Genomic DNA, 21,092 nt, shown 5'->3' with positions numbered 1-21,092 from the left:
AAAAGGAGGAAGAGACGAGAGAGAGAGTGAGAGAGAGAGAGAACTGATCCGATAAGAACGAGGGAGATAGAGTACGTAGATGGATAAAAACGTTTTACGGGTTTGAGAGAGCTCCTTAGGTGCGGCTCGGCTCGGTTTACGGGTGTCGGATTTTTAAACAAAACCGGCACATATTCCTTTTAAAAGAAATGCCGGTTCTTGGATGGGTCCCGTCCCAACTACTCCGATGGATTTATACTACAAGGTGCCGAATGGTCAATAAAAACCGGCATCTTTCTCCTACAACAGTAATAGGTGCTAGTTCTTTTTAAAAATTGGCACCTATTTGAGGATAAAGGTGCCGGCTCTTTGCTGCCCACCTGTCAGCGCTTTTTTCTCTCCTTCTCTCCCTCTCTCTCTCCCCTTCTCTCAACCCCTCTCTCTCTTTCTCTCTCTCTAGCTGGTGAGCGGCAGGCGAGGAGCCAGGCCGGGACGGGCAGGGGCAGAGGCGGCTGGCAGGCAGTGTGCGAGGGCGGAGGCGGCTGCCGACAGCGGATGGTGGCGGAGGCGGCTGCCAGTGGTGGGCGTGGGCGGGCGCGAAGGCGTCTGCCGGCAGCGGGTTGGGGCGGAGGCAGCGGCAGGCGACAGGCGACGGGCGGGGGTGGAGGCGGTTGCTGGCGGTGGGCTGAGAAGGCTATGCCGATCTCCGTCCCACCGAGCTGAGTAGGGGGGCATCGATGTCTCCTCATCTCGCGCCGCCGCTGCCTCCGTCTCGGTCCTCCACGTCGTCGCGCCGCTGGCGCGTCTGTCGTCCTCCGGCCGCCTAGGTCCCCCCGAATCCCATTTTCGGCTGCCCTCTCCGTCTCGGCTCATCTCCACCGTCGCTGGGATCCGGAGGTCACCGGCTCACCCAACCTCTTCCGTGCGCAGTGCTCACCGGTCGCCGGCCAAGCACGCCGCACAGGGGACACGTCCCTCGACGCCGCTATCGCTAGGAACAAGCCATCTTCATTGACGACCCTGCATTGCTCCGTCTGCCTCATCGCCATCGGTCCCATTGCCATCGTCGGCCGAGGACGCACGTCGGGCAGCCGCCGCAAGCCTCTGCTCTTGTCTCCGTCTGCGGAGCCACCTGCCCAAGCGCATACGCGGGAGAGAGAGTGCGACTGGGGAGAAAGAGAGAGGGGTATGACAGTTGGGCCCAGGGGAGGTATTTTTATTTTTATTAGCTGACTGGATTGCCACATTGGCGTCACGTATGCAAACTTAAGTCAAAACCACTCAAAACAGTGTTGAGGGGGGGTAATTTATCCGCTATTAAAAGTTTAAGGTGAGTAATGTCTGGTTTTCAGGTTCAGGGGGGTAATTCGGTCGACCGCGATAGTTTATGGGGGTAACTCGTACTTTTTCCCACACAAAAATACCCTGCCTCCTTTTTCCCTCCCAACACTTCAAAAATTCCATCCTTATATCCTCCCTCCAACTCTCTCACCTCCTTATCCTTATCCTCACCTCCAACTTTCTCTCCTCTCCTCTCACGCACTCACGCGGCGGCAGGCGGGCGGCTTGGCAGCAGGCGACGGCGGGAGGAGTGAGGCCTCGACCGCCCCCGCCGCCGCCGACGATGACGACGAGGTGGCCGGAGTGGAGGCGGACGCCGGCCGTCCCAGTGGAGGCGGACGCTGGCCATCCCAGCGGCGGCGCCTCTCCACCGACAAGGAGGAGGAGGTGGCCGGAGCGGAGGCGGACGACGGCCGTCCCTGCGCTCTCCCCGTGACGGCGTCTTTCCACCGACGAGGAGAAGGTGGCCGGAGCGGAGGAGGATGGTGGCCGTCCCCACGTTCTCCCCGTGGTGGCACCTCTCTCCCACCCTCCCCCGCACAACAGCGACAATGACGACGAGCGACGGCGACGGCGAGACGAGTTGCGGCGGCAACTAGGGTTTCGATTTTTTTCGCTATTTTTATTTTGTTTTTTGGATTTTTTTTTCACGTGTGGGCGACAGAAGCACCCGCACGCGAAAATCTGATTTTTTGCGATCGGGTGCGCCACCCGCACAGAGAAACCAGATTTTTGCAAACACTTTCAGGCAAACGGGCGCCACCTCCACACGTAAAAACAGTTTTTACCCGCACAGAAAAATTGTTTTCGTAGGAGTGCGTTACTTGATGAAAAATCGCAGACATCGTACAATCTTTTGTAGCTTACAACTGATTCTTGAGTGCCGATCGATATTCCAATTGCATTTTACACTGTGGTCTGTGGGCACAAGTTTAAGAAAAAAAATTCTTTTCACACGAGAGAAAGCGGTAACTCTTTTGATCTGAAAGGATTTTCATCAAACAGAAAGTTTTCTTTTTCAAAACCAGCTTGGTCTTCTTCTTGTAGATCGTAGACCTGTACTCTATCCGTCCTATAAAAAACCAATCTAGAATTGAATTTCCTCTAACTGTAGATTTAAATTTGCAGTCATCATGTTACCATGTATGTCTTCCATTCCCACTACAATGTTCAGGCAACAATTAATTCCCTTGAACAAATATGATGCATGTTACCCTGAGTACTGTCCTTATATGACAGCCTCGATCTAAAATCCAAAAATCTTCCATGCTAATTAACAGTGTCGTCGTTCTTCATTTTAAGTGATTAAAGTGCCGCACTTGCGAAAATTAATCCGTCACCATCCATACGTTGTCGTTCTCGAAGGGAGTTTGCTCAGCATGTGGCGTCACTGCTTAGCCGTGATGAACATCAAGTGCATTCCGGACCAGGCTTCGGCCGGCTATGTGTTATTAGTAGATGCTGTCACGGGAACAACAAACCAGTTTAAGCTGGTACAAAAGCCACCTACTTTTCTCTAACTTTCCTTAATTATTTCAAACTAAATGGGCTTGAAGAAAACGATGATGTGGTAGCTTTGTCTCTCAAATTTTTCAGCGCTCATCCAATTGAAGCGGTAGTTAAATTAATATCGTAATTTCCGATTACATTCTTTCTAACTTGGCTAGCTTTATGTAATTAATTTTCATAGTGGTGGTTGAACACACGTTATTGCAAACTGATTTAGATTCGTTAGTACATCTTTTCCAACGAATTGACTTCAAAGTCTGCACATATGCATGCATCCTGATCTTTACATATACATGTGTTATATAGACTTGTTTAGTCCAAAAGTGTAGTCCATGCTAACGTTACATTGGGTCCAAGATTCTATGTCAAGTCCAAGCTAAGATCGAGGACACATACATTCAATAAAGATGTATAATGGTCATCAATAGTGCTCCTTTAGTGTTGCTAATTAGAAATAACTAGTTGATACTTCGCGCATTGTTGCGGGATACATGGATGGCTACATATTATACGTTATAGAAATGATAGATATATATGTTTAAATAATGTAAAAATGATGTGGAGATAATGGTTACATTGCTTGCATATTGACAATACTAGAGAACTCATCTTTTATCTAATGTCCCAAACACACAAACTCATCTTTCAACCGGTATTAAAAATGTATTTTTAGTACCGATTGGTACCACCAACCGAGACTAATGTTGGTGGATCTTTAGTCCCGGTTGATGTTATCAACCAGTACTAAAGATGTATTTTTTCGATAACACCAACCCATACTAAAGATATTTTTAAGTACCGGTTGGTATTACTTAAGATGCCACCAGAGTTAGTTCAAAAGAAAAACATCTCTATTTAAGTTAGATGTGTAGAGTATGTGGGATGCTAATGCGCGTAAGGGCTGAGATGAGAGATCTTGAATTCGAATCCCACATCCCACATATTTTTTTTGACTCGGTAATAAAGGTCGAGATCTTTAGTCTTGATTTATTGATCACGATTGCTATAATCGGGATTAATGGAGATTTTCAATCGGTATTAAATATGATTTCTCTACTAGTGTGTGTTCTAAAAATACAACAAAATTGTAAATGATATGTCATGTTTGCATGATATTTAAAATGCTATAGATAATAATTGCTAGTGGATGATGATATTGCACACTTACATGTGATATACAATACTCTAGATAAAAATTGCTAGTGGGTGATGATATAGAATACTTGCATGTTAAGCTTTTAAAAATTAGTGGGCATCAACTATATAGATAGTATAAATTGTTAACATAGAAGAGAGAGAAAAAGGAAAGACAAAACATCATTGTTATAGATAATAACGGCTCAACAACGACTCTTAACCCCTATAAAATAGAAACATGGTTGCATGCGGGTGAAAAAAATAGAAATTAAGAATAATAATAAAAGAATATCTTTGGATTGAGTTAATGGTTAGAGCCTCTATGATCTCAACTGTTGTAACAATGCGGTCTGTAAATAATACTGTACTACCTATGTCCCATAATAATTGTATATCTAGAATTTAAATTTATCCCAAAATATTTGTCACAATAAAGTACTAATGATTCGATTAATCACTTCTCATCCAAATTTCTTTCTATTTTACCCTCAACTGCCCTTTCATTTTTACCTATAAACCATTATTTAACGATGGATATTATAGTTTTTCTTCTTAAACCTTAATATATGCTAAACAATTTAGAATTATAATTACTTTGAGACGAAGGTAGTATTGTTTAAGAGACGGTATTTATCATTGCCATTGAACATGCCATAAAGACTACTACATAATTTCTTACTGATGATAACTCATCCAAAGAAATAAATGCTTCTAACGAGTGTTTCCCATAGAAATAAGCAGATATGCCTTTTTTTCCCCTGCCGTGTTATCCAGCTATTTTCTTTTTCAGCTACTAATAACGATCGACCTACCATACATCCAGCAAGCTAACAACCAACTTTCTATTCACTTACAATCTAGAAATAATTCTACCTTGAGATTCTGACCCCACAAATATGATTGCTAGTCAGTTGGAGTAATACAGAAAAATATGGTCTATATACACTCCTACGATATGTTAGTGATCGTATGGAAGATAACTCATTATATATGAAAAATAATTAAGACAACATATATGCAACCAGCCACAATATAGTACTCCCTCCATCTACTTTTGATTGATATTTTTCCAAATCTGAAAAATTTATTTTTGATAGGCATATTTCAATCCAACAACATATCCTCTTAATGACTTTCTCAGATTTCATGCGTGACTCTCTATTCTTCCACACAAGATTAACTACATGGGCATCAAGTAATGTAAATATTAATGAATCGCTTGTTTACGAGGAATAACTAGTAGCATATTTAAATGGATGATAAGTAGAATTATTTATCCTTGGTCTGTGTCCCAAGATGAAATATGACTATCAATGGAGGGAGTACTTTCTTAATAAAATAAATATCAAATTCGAAATTAATGATTTGTGAGTATGCATCTTCTATCATAGTACATTTTCTGATAGTTTCTACTACCCTAATTTTAAATTCTAAATATAGAATTAACAAATAAAAAGCGGTGAAGTCTTAGACTTGTACTTACGTTGGTTCAACAATTCTGAAATGACAACAACAAAGTTATACTCGGGGTGTGTTTAGTTCACGCCAAAATTGAAAGTTTGATTAAAATTGGAACGATGTGGCGGAAAAGTTAGAAGTTTGTGTGTAGGAAAGTTTTGATGTGATGAAAAAATTGAAAGTTTAAAGAAAAAGTTGGGAACTAAACCAAGCCTTGGTAAGGAATCATATACGTGTGGACATAGCCTCACATGTTAGCTTGTGGCATTGAAGACAGACTCAAACACCATCACTAGCATTATACTCAGTATAAAGTAGTATAGAGTCTAGATATAGTTTTTTTTTCATACCAAAGAAAGTGGTAACTCTTTTGATGAGAAAGGATTCCTTTCAAAAAGAGATTTATTTTATTTTTGAAAACCAGCTTGGGGTTCTTCTCACTGTAGATTGTGGTAATGTATACATGCGCGCCAACTTGGGGATTCGATGGTTTTCTCAAAGGTCGTCAGAACTAGCGCAAGTACCATTCAAAGAAAAAATATTCTACATTTAGCCCTTGTTTAGTTCCAAACTTTTTCTTCAAACTTCCAACTTTTCCATCACATCAAAACTTTTCTACACACAAACTTTCAACTTTTTCGTCAGATCGTTCCAATTTCAACCAAACTTCTAATTAGTTCATGAACTAAACACACCCTTATACATGTGTAACATGTCCAATTTGCGGGTCTTCTCAAAGGTCGTCAGAACTGGAGCAATTACTATACATGTGTGCCAACTTGGGGGGTATTCTGCAGTTATCATGTACTACACGTCTTCCATTCCCACTACAATGTTTAGGCAACAGCCAGCAGCCCTTTCAACCAATGATACATGACCCCAGTCCTTCTGACAGTCGTCTAAAATTCAAGAAATCTACCACCCTCTACTGATTTCACCGTGTCGTGTCTTTTTAAGTGGATAAAGCACAGCACTTGCGAAAATACCTTCACCACCATGTCGTCGTTCTCCAAGAGAGTCCCTCACCATGTGGCATCACTCCTAGCAATGATGCTCATCCTCCAGCTAGTCCAGGCCACCACGCTCGACGACCTTACGACGACCTCCTCCGAAACGACGCCGGCAATGTGCCTTCCAGACCAGGCTTCCGCGCTGCTCCGGCTGAAGCACTCCTTCAACGCGACGGCCGGCGACTACTCCACCACCTTTCGATCATGGGTCCCTGGTGCAGACTGCTGTCGCTGGGAGGGCGTCCACTGCGACGGCGCCGATGGCCGTGTCACCTCACTCGACTTGGGAGGCCACAACCTGCAAGCCGGCGGCCTCGACCATGCACTGTTCAGGTTAACCTCACTCAAGCACCTCAACCTCTCTGGTAACATCTTCACCATGTCCCAGCTCCCGGCCACTGGATTCGAGCAGCTCACCGAGCTCACACACCTTGACCTCTCGGACACCAACATCGCCGGCAAGGTGCCGGCTGGCATTGGGCGCCTCGTGAGCCTGGTCTACCTCGACCTCTCCACGAGCTTCGTCATCGTGTCTTACGATGACGAAAACAGCATCACACAGTACGCTGTAGACTCCATTGGGCAGCTCTCAGCACCAAACATGGAGACCTTGCTCACAAACCTCACTAACCTGGAGGAGCTCCATATGGGAATGGTGGATATGTCCAATAATGGCGAATTGTGGTGTGACCACATAGCCAAGTACACACCTAAGCTTCAAGTTCTTAGTTTACCTTACTGCTCACTGTCAGGTCCCGTATGCGCATCATTTGCTGCCATGCGATCGCTCACCACGATCGAGCTTCATTACAATTTATTGTCAGGTTCAGTGCCAGAGTTCTTGGCTGGCTTTTCCAACCTCACTGTTCTTCAGCTATCCACAAACAAGTTTCAAGGATGGTTTCCTCCCATCATCTTCCAGCACAAGAAGTTGAGAACAATTGATCTTTCTAAGAATCCTGGCATATCTGGTAATCTGCCAAATTTCTCACAGGACAGTAGCTTGGAGAATTTGTCCGTCAGTAGAACAAACTTCACAGGTATGATTCCGAGCTCCATCAGCAATCTCAGATCTCTGAAGAAGTTGGGCATTGGTGCAAGTGGTTTCTCTGGAACACTGCCCTCTTCGTTAGGTAGCTTCCTATACTTGGATTTGCTAGAAGTGTCTGGGTTCCAGATAGTAGGATCCATGCCGTCATGGATATCCAACCTAACTTCTCTTACTGTTCTCCAGTTCTCCAACTGCGGATTGTCTGGACATGTACCTTCTTCAATAGGAAACTTAAGGGAATTGATTAAGTTAGCACTGTACAACTGCAAGTTTTCAGGGAAGGTGCCTCCGCAGATCTTAAATTTGACTCATTTGGAAACTCTCGTGCTCCATTCGAACAATTTTGACGGCACAATAGAACTCACCTCATTCTCAAAACTGAAAAACCTATCCGTCCTGAATCTCTCAAACAATAAACTAGTAGTGGTAGATGGAGAAAATATTTCATCACTGGTGTCATTCCCCAATTTGGAGTTCTTAAGTTTAGCATCTTGCAGCATGTCTACTTTTCCCAATATCTTGAAGCATCTCGATAAGATGTTTAGTCTTGACATTTCACATAACCAGATCCAAGGAGCTATACCACAGTGGGCATGGAAGACATGGAAAGGCTTGCAATTTCTCCTCTTGAACATGTCGCACAATAACTTTACAAGTCTTGGATCTGATCCTTTGCTTCCTCTTCATATAGAATTCCTTGACCTCAGTTTCAACAGTATTGAAGGGCCCATACCGATACCACAAGAAGGTAGCAGCACATTAGATTACTCGAGCAACCAATTCTCATCTATTCCTCTTCATTACTTAACTTACCTTGGGGAAACTCTCACTTTCAAGGCCTCCAGAAACAAACTCTCTGGAGATATTCCACCATCAATATGTACCGCTGCTACGAATTTGCAACTCTTTGATCTCTCTTACAATAACTTGAGTGGTTCGATCCCATCCTGCTTAATGGAGGATGCCATTGAATTACAAGTATTAAGTCTAAAAGAAAATAAACTTGTTGGAAATTTACCTGATAGCATCAAGGAAGGCTGTTCACTTGAGGCAATAGATTTAAGTGGCAATTTGATTGACGGAAAGATACCCAGATCTCTAGTTTCTTGCAGGAACTTGGAGATCCTTGACGTTGGAAACAATCAGATTAGTGACTCCTTTCCATGTTGGATGAGTAAACTTCGTAAACTTCAAGTCCTTGTCCTCAAGTCTAACAAGTTCACTGGACAAGTAATGGATCCTTCATATACAGTTGACAGGAACAGCTGTGCATTTACGCAGCTCAGAATTGCTGACATGGCCTCAAACAACTTCAATGGAACATTGCCAGAAGCATGGTTTAAGATGCTCAAGTCCATGATTGCCATGACTCAAAATGATACACTAGTCATGGAAAATAAATATTACCATGGGCAAACATACCAGTTTACTGCCTCAGTTACATACAAAGGGAGTGACACGACAATTTCCAAGATATTGAGGACCCTTATGCTGATTGATTTCTCAAATAATGCATTCCATGGTACCATTCCTGAGACTGTCGGGGGGCTTGTACTGCTTCACGGGCTCAACATGTCTCACAATGCCCTTACAGGATCAATTCCAACTCAGTTTGGCAGGTTGAATCAACTTGAGTCATTGGACCTCTCCTCGAATGAGCTCACTGGGGGGATCCCCAAGGAGCTAGCATCACTCAACTTCCTTTCAACACTGAATTTGTCCTACAACATGTTGGTTGGAAGAATACCAAACTCATATCAGTTTTCCACCTTTTCCAACAATTCTTTTCTTGGAAACATTGGTTTGTGTGGACCACCGTTATCCAAACAATGTGACAACCCAAAAGAGCCCATTGTTATGACATACACTTCGGAGAAATCCACAGATGTTGTACTAGTCCTCTTCACTGCATTGGGATTTGGTGTTTCCTATGCAATGACAATCCTAATTTTATGGGGAAGGTGCATGAGAAAGCAACGCTGAGAGTACTTTGTGTATGTCAGTATGTATACAACTCCAGCAGTGTTGAGAGAGGCCAACATTTTGTAAATTGTGCTTTAATGCAGGCTCAATGGTATGTAATAAAATGAGCTCGCATTTATCACGTGGTAGCTAGTCCACTAGGTTCTTGTAATCATGTGCTGCTGGACAAGTTGGACACGTCTATGGTATATGTTGATCAAGTACTTTAATTCTGCAAACTTCACAACATAAATCATTGAAAAATATGTAGAAAACCATACCAAAATGTGAACTCTCCTTTGTTCCAATTGTGTGCTTTGGTGATGATAACATATACCAATATCAGCATTAGGTGATCTGCACTCCGAGTTTTTGCCCTGTTTTATAACTTTCTTGCCGCTAAGAGCTGTATGATCACAAGTTCACACGGGTAAGATCAGAACAATCATCACTTAAAATCATGAGAAGGCCAGTTTTTAAGGAGAATGTACTCCGAAAGAAAAAAAAAAGAAAGAACCATCCCTAGCCACTGACCTCAGCTGTCCTGAAGACTGGCTTTGTTCGTCACCACATCACAGGATGGCATTCATGTGTAAACACTGGATGAAACTCTCCAGGCTCTCTTAGGCAAAACGTCGAACAGGGTGCCTCCACAGTGAAGCTTGTCAACGTTAAACCAAAGCAAGTGTAACCGATCAATCTTCCTCCCGCCAACTCACACGCCTCTACGAAGAAGACGATTCATCCGGGTCATCAGATCGCATCCAAGGCGCAGCCCACACCACAATCTCATTCCCCAAGTCACCTGCAGCAAGCTGCAAACGAGGGGGGTCACAGACAGCATCAAGGCGCCAAATCATGGTCCACACACATCTCTGATCTCTCGCTCACCTCTCCCGTGATTACCTGCTGCGTGGCGGCGACGAGTACGTCCCCATCGACGTTCCTTCCCCTCCCCCCGCATCCGTCGCCGGCGAGCGCCACGGACCCTCGGTGTGTGTGCCTGTGCAGTGCGTGTGGGTGGGAGCAATTTGCAGATTTCTCCCATTTTAGGCTGTGTTCCCAGCCCCTCTCCCTAGTTTTCCACACGCACGTTTTTCAAACCACTAACCATTGTGTTTTTTATAAAAAGTTTTTATACGAAAGTTGCTTAAAAAAATCAAATTAATTTATTTTTGAAAAAAATAGCTAATACTTAATTAATCATGTGCTAATGGACCACTCTATTTTCCATGCGGAAGGGATTAGTTCCCATCCGTTGAATCAGCTTTAATAGCAACCGACGGTGAATTGCGTGTATGGACATATATAAATTGGTGGTATTTATTAGAGAGAGAATTTTATCTTGGGTCAAATTTTATTAATGATGTTTCGTTTTGGACTATCTTTTATCCAATGTTTTCAATTTAAACCGGGTTTTTACCTCTGTGTTATTTTGGACCACCATCCACTCTTTTATTCATCTACATCTAACTCGTCATTCTACGTGAAAGAAACGGTTCATATACAGTGAGAGTTTATTAACAAATAGAAATTGATATACTCGAATCGAGAGTATAGGTAGTCCAAAGTACAAACAAAGTTTAAATTATCTAGTCGAAAGTGAAAATATTGGTTAAAGAATGGCCCAAAAAGAAATATCAGTTATTATATTACTACCTCTGATCTTTTTTTATTTATTTATTATATTAAACTAGACAGTGTCATCTAAATAAAAGTAATGGAAGGGTATGTAGTAAAAATTGATAATTTGATCCTCTGTTAGTTATTGTTTTAATTACAGTGACACTATATCCTCGGCTGTGTTCGGTAGACAAGGTTGGCAACCTTGCCTCCCAACATAGAAAACCAAGCACACAATTATAGTAAGATTAATTAAGTTTTAGCCTAAACAAATTTGAAAAATAGATTAATATAATTTTTAAAACAACTTTCATATAGAAAACTTTCGCAAAAAATACACCGTTTAGCAATTTGAAAAGCGTGCGTGCGGAAAACGAGAGAAGTGAGTTGTGAAAGGGGAGAAAAGAACACAGCCAAAAGTGAACGGTAAAACTCAAAATGCAACGTCTCATTAAGCCACGTCAACTGAAAATATGGGCCATTGGATACAATAGTTGATATCATACATACCGTTAGACCATAGGTAAGTCTCAGTAAAAGAATGTTGAAAGGTCCAAAAATTATTCGAGAACCTTCCATGAGCTGATTGTGCATAAGGCAAGGTCATCAGACAATGTCCTACCATTTTTGCATCTTCATCCTAGCATAACAGTTATCATACATGTTGGTGGAGTCTAAACTTAGTATAAGAATATACAACACATCGGATCTCTGTTTTAACTTGGCCTAGAAAAGTTTACGATGCAACGCACCTTCCAAATTTAAATATCCTACCTTTTAGTTTACCTAAAATTATACTAAACTATGCATAAAATTACTTACAAACAACTTTTGTAGACTATATTCAAATGGCTACTATAATTCTTTTATTTAAAGTGATAGACGCATCTTTCAAATTCAGATTAACATATAAATTAACCCAGATTAGGCTCATTTGATTTTCTTTATCTCTATGCTACCGTGCTTTTTATATGGGTGGATGAGAGGAAATCAATTATAGTAGAAACTTGAGAGGCAACCCTAATCGGTAATCGCCTCCAGTCACCGGTTCATTCCGCTGGGGTGTTGGGTTGTACTCTAGCACACTACGCCTCCGCGTTATTGAACATGTTAAACAGGTCGAAAGGACAACCAGCCAACCAAGCCTAACCTTAAATTCAAGTCATTCTGCCAAAAAAAAGTATATTAATGCTAAATTGCGAAATGGTACAACAAATATTACTATAACACAACACTATTGCGCTTGCCATCAAATCTGCATTGCACTCACCATTCCTAGTTAACATTATTTATATGTAGTACAACTTTATTTCTTTAGGGGATAATACAACTTATTTTGCTGATTTCATTTGGTCGTAATTCTTACTTTTAATTGGATGATCAAAATAAACTTATTAGCTTAAAATTTACCTACACGATGTATGCCAACAAAATATAAAGGGATAATATGGGGGGCCATTCAATGGTGAGTACGATGAAAACACAACAGCATCGATGAGCGTACGTTAGAAGGTGTGCTAGTGACGTGAGTTCTCAAAAAATGAATGTAGTGATGTGTGCGTGCACGTTTTTCATGTATGTAATAAAAAAATCGGTTTGTATTCTCACTAAACAAGCTGCTAATTTCACTCTATCATTGACTTTTCAACTTCGCTTAACGTAATTCTTCATTTACATTGTTAATTGTTATAAAAAATTTCAGCTACTTACTATCAACAATACATAAACAATAAAAAGAGAGGTTAAAGCCATGCGAATGCACAACATGTTACGCTAGTAACAATGACACGTAAAACCATCTTAGGTTCTTAGTGGATCCAAGGTGCCAAATAATCGAAGCACAATTTGTAGTGTCAGAAAATCAAATCATAGTACCATGTAAATATCAGCGGTATAGAAATCTTCTTGATATAATTAATGTCAGGTTAAAAAAAGGGTTGTCAAGTCTTAATGTGCAAAATGGCTGAGCAATAAATTAGACTAGGAATATTCAGAACTTAGCCTGATCAACCAAAATGGGTTGAGTTTTTCAGCAGCGACTGCTAGTAGGTGTTTAGATAACACTGCCAACTTCTGGTCAGCTTTGCCAAAATACAGCAGTATGCTGCCAAATTGAGTGAGCAGCACAATTACATACTACTACAAGATAATATCAGCATTCAGTGGTTAACTAGTTGCTTCTCAGTTATATTACTAGCATTTGCACTATAATCTCTTGAAAAACTGTTATTTCAGCCGTCTACTCCTTTTCCTCGTCGGCACTTGGCTCTGCTCTTTCAGCCTTTTCTCCTTGAAGACCTTGACCATGTTGTACACCTGAAGTGAAAATTCATCTAAAAATTTTAATCAACTCTGAGGAAAAATATTTTTACCACATTGAATTTGTGCGTACCTTCCGGATTCCTGATGTCAATCCCATCGACTGGACTGCATTTTCGTTAATCAATCTCAGTTTGGTGCTATCTTGTCCCTCCTTGCATAATTCCTCCCCATCATCTACAGTAAAGAAATTAGGCAACTACATGTGGAAATTAATAATAGAATGTAGCTAAACAGAAATGAATAACTGCTAGTATGGACAACAAATGATTACCTTTGAGGTTCAAAATCATCAGCTCAACAAACATCGTCAGCCGAATGTGTGAGAAAATGTGAACATGTTGGCCAACATCTTCCCTGAGGATCACACTGGATCTCCTTGTAACATCTATGCTAAGAAGCTGCTTCAAATATTTGTCCATCTCTTTTCTCCTATTCAGCGTATCAGTCTTCCCTTCGTTCACAAGAACAGATGGGAACTCCCAGAGCCCAGCGAGAAGGCCCTCTTCTGGCCTCTTGATCAGTAGAAAAAGATTATCTTTGCCCTCTGCCTCTGCTATACCTTCACCAAAGCCTTGTGAAATTTGAACAACACAGACAGCAGCAAAATCAGACCGTGGTTTGGCTTTTGGGACTACTCGTGGGAAGTCTGTAACTTTGACTGAAGCATTTTGGCTGGAAAGTGCGAGCGCTTGGCAGTGGCTAGAGACAGGGCACTGAGAGCAACCAGGCTTCGTCTTGCTGCAGAGTGTTGCTCCTAGTTCCATCATTGCTTGGTTGAAGTCTCCTGGCCTTGAAGGGTCAACCAGTTCACCAGTGAGCTGCCTGTGATCAAGGAAATGATGTTCAAAGGCCATACAATTTGGAAGTTCTATTTCAGTATAAAGCTTCTAATTCAGAAAGAGCTGTATGGAAAGTGGTACGATAGGACAGTTCGAAATACAGCCATATACAGATAACATTTGCACTTGGATGGGGATCACAGAACTGCAAATTGAGCTTGTAAATTGTAATGCAAATTGGTTGTATGAACATACACATTTCGATTGAAATTGTATATCAGTATAATGCCAGTGCTGTGCAAAATAATGATAATGCAGTGAGATGAATTACCAAACTCAGTGCTATTTTAGTGCAAGCCATGGCCTATGTCTTATAGGTGATCAACAGAGGTAGTTGCCTACCAGAATCTCTTCACCGTTGAGGACTCCTTTGGGTTATCAGGAATAGCATAAAACCTGCTAATAACTCGAACAACATTTCCGTCCACAACAGGGACAACCTACATTAGCAAGAAAGTTACATAATCATGTGAGTATGTAAAGGATCACACCCATGGTGATTTGAATCAGATATAAATTATGTGGAGCACAACCTCATTGAAGGCTATGGAAGCAATGGCTCCTGCTGTGTAATCCCCAATGCCACGAACTTCACGGAGTGTTGATGCTGTGCAAGGGAACTCGCCTTTTTCAACAATTTGTTTTGCTCCCTACTTTGCAACAAAAGGTTAAATATTATTGAGCTATAAAGAAATTGAACCAAAAATGCATGCCCAGAATAATGCTTTGCTCCGTAGCAACATTTCTATTAGTTGCTCAGCACCATGCACATAGATGCATAGGCACTTATTCATTCATTTCATCTTTCAAGGAAAAAACATTTCTGCTAATGTTCTTGTCAGTTCTTCCACCCAAACTAGCCAAATCTTCACCAGATGAACTGATAACTTCACATGAGATTGCCAGCGAAAACAATGCAGCAGACATCACGAACTAGTAGCAATAATCCCCTCCTCTGTCAGACACAAAACGGGTTCCAAATAAAATCTCTCCTTTGGACAAAACATCAAACGGTTCATGGGCGCTCCACAGAACGCACTGAACAAGTGAACCTCATCCCAATCCCCGTCGTTTCGACCATGAATTCGTGATCAATCAACTCGCTACTCACCTCGAGCAGAAATCGAGCCCTCCGGTAATACCCGAGCCCCGCCCACATCTCGTTCACCTCCTGCAACAATCGGCGGCAACCACAAATCCACAACTTCATTACCACTCTCGCACACACCTCATCAAACATTGCATTTTTTTTCCAGCGATAGTGGAGGAGAGATCTTTCCCTAATCTCACCTCCTGCGTGGCGGCGGCGAGGCTGTCCACGGTGGGCCAGCGGGCCATCCACCGGGAGTAGTAGTCGACCACCACGGGTACCCGCGTCTGCTGCAGCATCACCTCCGACACCCACACCGCGTACGCCCTCTGCTCCTCGCCGCGCCCGCTCCCGCTCCCCGCCGGCGGCTCCGCGGCGCGCCGCCATGGCAGGTCGCGCCGGTTTGCGTCGTACCACCGCAGCAGCTCCGCGCGCACCGCCGCGGCGGCCGTGGTGGGCCCCGCTACCGCCCTGCACCCGGACGGCGACGCCAGGTCCTCGATGTCCGCGGAGGCGGAGGCGGTGGCGGTGGCGGTGGCGGCGGCGGCGCGAGGTCGCCGCGTCGTGGGGCGGCGGTTCTTGGCCGCCTTGGGGTTCTTGGCCATGGATGCGAAAGGGCGGATTTTTTTTTTCTTTTTGAATTTTTTGAATTGACGAGCTTGGCCGCTTGGCGCCAGCGAAACAAAAACCTTATCGAGCAAAGAAATGAACCTCACCCCTCCACCTGGTTTCTTTTTTGGCACCGTATTACTTTTCCTATTTTAGTAAATTTATACATCTCAAGTTTATACACCTCAAGTTTACGCATCTAAAGTTTAGATACTAAAAGTTTATAAGTCAAAAGTTTATATATCCGATTCAAATTTGAATTTGAATTTGAATTCAAATATTTTTTATATATAGAATTTCTATACATCTAAAGTTTATACACCTAAAGTTTATATACCCGTTTCAAATTTGAATTTGAATTATATCTGATTCAAATTTGAATTTGAATTTGAATTCAACTATTTTCTATATATAGTATTTCTATACACCTAAAGTCTATAGACCTAAAGTTTATAAGTGAAAAGTTTATATACCCGTTTCAAATTTGAATTTGAATTATATCCGATTCAAATTTGAATTTGAATTTGAATTCAAATATTTTCTATATATAGTATTTCTATACATCTAAAGTTTATACATTTAAAAATTTATAAGTCACAAGTTTACATATCCGATTCAAATTTAAATTCAAATTCAAATTTGAATCGGATATGTAAACTTTTGCCTTATAAACTTTGGATCTATAAACTTTAGATGTGTAAACTTTACGTGTACTATATATAAAAAATATTTAAATTTAAATTCAAATTTGAATCGGGTATATAAACTTTTAACTTATAAACTTTGGATCTATAAACTCTAGGTGTATAAACTTTAGATGTGTAAATTTAAGATGTAAAAACTTTAGGTGCAAAAATTTACTAAAATAGGAAAGTAATGCGGTGCCAAAAAGGAAACCACGTGAGGAAACAAAAAAAAAAGCGGTGGAAAAGACGAGAGCAGGTGCACGAGCCTCGCAAAAAAAAATGAATGAAAACTGATCGCCGCGCTGAGATTCCAGCGACCGATCGCGCATTAGAGATTTCGTGCTTACGATGGGTGTTTGCAATTTCTTGTTTCAAAATAAAGTAGAAACGCACGCGCTCCTAACGTGTAAATACTTTTATGAATTTTTACACAGACACCTACCTTATGTGCATATTTTAAGATTAACCAAGTAAACGCAGAGGTTTCACTGTCGACGGATATGACCTATACCCGAGTGGCCAGGTTCCACTGAGGAACCTAAACAGTTGAGATATGCTCACTTCACTTGGTGTTTGCAATTCTGAAATCTAGCCAAGTGAGATGACAAATTTTGAAATGCTTGGGATCTTGAATAGAATTTGTCGCTGACCGAGTGGTCTGAGAAGGCTCTAAAATTTAGCAATGAAATTCAACCAAGCATACTTTTTTGGGTTAATTGGACACATGACATTGCAAATTTATCATATTAGAAAAATACCACTACTATTCACGATATTGGCTGGATGCCACTGAAATTTTACAAAATTGGATCCATGCCATTGTCGTCACGTTCTCTTCTTCCTTTAATTCTTTTCTTCTTCCACGCCGGTCGGCCGCGCCCCCTTCTCCTCCCCCACATCTGGAACATGCGGTGGTGCACCACCGTGCTAGCTCCACGCTCCCGGCCTTGAACCACGCTCCACGCTCTCCCGCATGATCCGCATCTCACCGTTGGCCATGATCCCCACCAGCTTCAACTCCATCCCCTTCCTAAGGCAGCTGATGGCATAGGCGGAGTCAGGGACGGAGGCAGATGGCGCAAGCAGAGTCAGGAGCGGAGTCAGATGGCATAGGCGGAGCTAGGGGGCATCGCCGGAGATAGGGCATGGGGCGCGGAACAGGATGGCGAGCCAGGCGGTGGCTGGCCACGCCGGGGAGCATGAGGACATTGCAGGTACTTGTTGGCAAGGATGGTGACCCCCGCAGCCATGCCGCATGCCTCTAGCATGGGGTCGGCATCGGAGGAGGAGGTGGCGATGGCAGTGGCGGCGTAGTACTTGTCGACTCCAAGGTTGACGACTTCGGCGACGGACAAGTTGGCGCGGTCGCACGGAGGTGCGCAACGACAACGTCCTTGAGCGGATGGTTGAAGGCGTTGGCAACCGCGAAGATCTTGAAGCGGTGGTCGACGGCGGCTGCCATGGGGGATCTGAGCTAGGAGAGAGATAGGGAAGAGGGGAGGATGGAGAAGGAAGATGAAACTGATATGTAGGTCCAATGTCTAAGGGTATTTTGGTCTATATGAAGATGGAAAACGTGACACCAATGGCATGGATCTAATTTTACAAAATTGTACTAGTACCCAGTCAATATTGCAAATAGTTTTGGTATTTTTCTAATATGACAAATTTGCAATGGCATGGATCCAATTAACCCTACTTTTTTGGATGGAACATTGAAGATTCCATAACTAAATGCTACGCTTATATCGCGTGCCACCAAATCATCCACATAACTGTGGGCGCATACTTCACCCATACTCTTCTCATGCGGATGTACGTGATACAAGTTGTGTTAGGCCTTTTTTTTATAGTGAGCCACATGTCATATGCGCTGGCCTAGTTTTATTTTTCTTTTTACCAATTTGATTGTAATCTTAAGTTGGATTTTGAAAAACCCTTTGACACCATTGAGCATGAAGTTGTTTTGGAGATTATGAAGCATATGGGGTTTCCATCCAAATGGTTCTAATTGGCATATAGCATTTTCATTATTGTAACTGCCTCTAACTCAGTGCTTCTCAATGGAGTTCCAAACTCCTTATAGTGTGTTCTTTTGCTGGCTTTCCCAACTCAGCCCTTTTGTTTTCCGCGCATGTTCCCAAACTGCTAAATTATGTGTTTTTACAAAAAATTTATATACAAAAGTTGCTTTAAAAAAATCATATTAATCCATTTTTCAAAAAATAGCTAATACTTAATTAATCATGCGCTAATGAGTCACTTCGTTTTACATGCTGGAGGGATTAGTTCCCAACTCACTCCAACGAACACAACCTTTAGTGTAGAAGAGGAGTAAGGTGGCCACATGGGGAGATCCATCCACTGTCGCCCCTGTTTTTTTGTCCTGGGAGCTGATTTGCTCCTAAGCATTATCAACAAGGCATGTCAAATGGGACTGATATGCAAACCTATCAATGAGCCTGATGGAGGCGGATTACCAATTAGTCAATATACTCGTGATACTATAATCCTGATGAGGGCTTCACATAATGAACTTTTTTTTTGCCTTAAAGCTTTGTTGAATATTTTGCTCAGCCCACTGGCCTCAAACTGAATTTTCATAAGTCAAAGTGTAATACCTCGTAATGTACTAGAAGTAAAAGGTGGAACAACTAGCTGGTACTTTTGGGCGTGTAGTAGGAACTATTCCATTTACATATCTATACCCTTACCTTGTACTACAAGGTCAAGGGATTAAAATCATCTAACCTATTTCTCTCTAACCTGTGTTACTGACATATGGGCCCTCTACCCAGTAGACCTTTATGTCAGTGACTTAAAGTCTGAGGGAAGTAAGTCAAAGGATCATCTTCCCAAGGTCATGGGTAGTGGATCATGCTCATTTGACAGACAGCATGGAGAGAAGGCTCATAACAAGTGTTATTTTCTTGAATTATGGAGGAAGAACAACCTTAGTATTTTCTTTAGGGACAAGCTGACGCTACTGGCTGAGGATTTATATGTAAAGAACCTTGGGGTACAACCAGTTTTACATAAAAGCCCAGTGAAGATGGGTAAGTTACATATAGGCCCAGAATTATGCAAAGAAGGATTTAACAAGAAATAGGAAAAGCAACCAGGCCGTCGATGCACACAATGACGGTGAAAGCAGGGATATCATGGCAAGTTGTAGAAGATCATGCCTTGGCACGAACCCAAACAGGGCCTCACAAGGGGGGTTGAGGCCTCAGCAAGAAAAGAAAAAAACCAGCCATATCTTGTATGTCTACCACCGGAGTCAACGAGGAAGATCGATGCAGAAGCAGATCCATGGCCAGCACAACCTGTTCCTGGGGAGATTTGGCGCACTCCCATAGAAGGCATCGAAGTAATACCTAATAGACTTTGAGCAGGAAAAGAATTTTGGAACAAAGACCAACGATTTCATCCATATTCGAAGCAAGAGGAATAAGGGCAACTGTATGACAGTGGTTCCCTTTATCTTTACAATACTACGAGACTAACTTGAGAAACAGGAACAACCTGACACAGGAGAAAAGAGAAGCTCGACCCCTCTCATTCCCTACATCGGCTGCAAGCCATCGGAGTCTAGAAGGAAAAGGGGCTGAAGTGGGGAATTTTTTAATATAGCGCTCTTTTTGCGAGAGCTTGAGAGCAAAAAAGAAAAAAAAAACTATGCTCTAACCTATAAATTCAGTTATGTCCTCTCTTCACAACTACTATAGTCTATAATGCTTACAGTAACTGTAATAGAAACAATTGATCTAGCTAGAAAACATTGCCTAAGGAGGGGTTTTGATCCTAATTTCAAAAGGAAATCTTTGGCAGCCTCAGATAAGGTCCGCAGGCCAAAGAATAAAGGAGGTATAGGAGTGATCAACTTGAGGTTGCAAAATGCACTTCTTTTGAAGCACCTAATTAAGTTTTACATGGCCATGGATCTTCCATGGGTAAAGCTAGCTCACCTGGAATACTACATTCGTCTCAAAATATTACAGCCTAGGATGGGTCATAGGTTATAACATTTTGGGATGAAAGAAGTAATTATGGCAGTGAAGTTCCACATATGCAGTTGAATAAAGTATCTTTTTGGTGAAGAGATATGATTAAGATTAACTTGGCTGAGATATTCAGCGGAATAACTCAATGCTTTGTAACTTCGGGTACAACAGTCCTTTTCTAAGACGATATGTGGAATTGTGATATGAGACATACTACCAAACATCTAGCTCAGTGTTCTCATGCAAAGAGCAGAATGGAATCGGTCAAGGTAGTTTGCTCTAGACCACTAGAGCAATCTTTCTACCTCCCTGTCTCTTCAAGCCTACACTGAGTTCCAGCAGCTGCAATTAGAGATTGATAATTTGCATCTTCGGGGGAGATAAATGGATGTTTAACATGGAATAATCTTGCGTATACATCCGAAAGATTTTACAATTGAATTTTATTTCAAGAGGCCTTTTGTTTGGATTT

At 42.1% G+C, this 21,092-nt stretch overlaps 2 protein-coding genes across 3 annotated transcripts; one reads left to right on the top strand and one right to left on the bottom strand.

Annotated features, from left to right (window-relative positions):
- The first annotated feature begins 5,964 nt into the window (after positions 1-5,964).
- LOC4351782 (receptor-like protein 7) lies at positions 5,965-9,589 on the top strand. The gene has a single exon (XM_015763458.3). The coding sequence runs from the start codon at positions 6,421-6,423 to the stop codon at positions 9,466-9,468; it is 3,048 nt and encodes a 1,015-aa protein (XP_015618944.1). The 5' UTR covers positions 5,965-6,420; the 3' UTR covers positions 9,469-9,589.
- Positions 9,590-13,023: 3,434 nt separating this feature from the next.
- On the bottom strand, positions 13,024-15,976 carry LOC4351781 (adenine DNA glycosylase). 2 transcript variants are annotated; one of them, XM_015763941.3, is made up of 7 exons: positions 15,522-15,976; positions 15,343-15,402; positions 14,765-14,881; positions 14,574-14,671; positions 13,664-14,214; positions 13,463-13,566; positions 13,024-13,386 (listed from the first exon to the last, which is right to left on the bottom strand). In XM_015763941.3, exons 1-7 carry the CDS (start codon positions 15,924-15,926, stop codon positions 13,297-13,299), a joined length of 1,425 nt encoding a protein of 474 aa, XP_015619427.1. In that variant the 5' UTR covers positions 15,927-15,976; the 3' UTR covers positions 13,024-13,296. The 2 variants fall into 2 exon arrangements, with proteins under 2 accessions (XP_015619427.1, XP_025877703.1); XM_026021918.2 differs by lacking the exon at positions 13,024-13,386 and having other exon boundaries at positions 13,474-13,588.
- Positions 15,977-21,092: the final 5,116 nt, after the last annotated feature.

Source organism: Oryza sativa, chromosome 12, assembly GCF_034140825.1.
Source record: "Oryza sativa Japonica Group chromosome 12, ASM3414082v1".
Classification (NCBI taxonomy): domain Eukaryota; kingdom Viridiplantae; phylum Streptophyta; class Magnoliopsida; order Poales; family Poaceae; genus Oryza; species Oryza sativa.
The sequence above is the reverse complement of the archived record's forward strand: the minus strand, read 5'-3'. Positions and strand labels throughout refer to the sequence as shown.

Coding starts and splice junctions, on each gene's coding strand:
- LOC4351781 (XM_015763941.3), bottom strand. CDS start 15,926: ATGGCCAAGAACCCCAAGGCGGCCAAGAACCGCCGCCCCACGACGCGG. Junction 13,567..13,663: donor GATGATTTTGAACCTCAAAG/GTAATCATTTGT, acceptor TCTTTACTGTAG/ATGATGGGGAGGAATTATGC. Junction 13,387..13,462: donor TGACATCAGGAATCCGGAAG/GTACGCACAAAT, acceptor TTTTCACTTCAG/GTGTACAACATGGTCAAGGT.
- LOC4351782 (XM_015763458.3), top strand. CDS start 6,421: ATGTCGTCGTTCTCCAAGAGAGTCCCTCACCATGTGGCATCACTCCTA.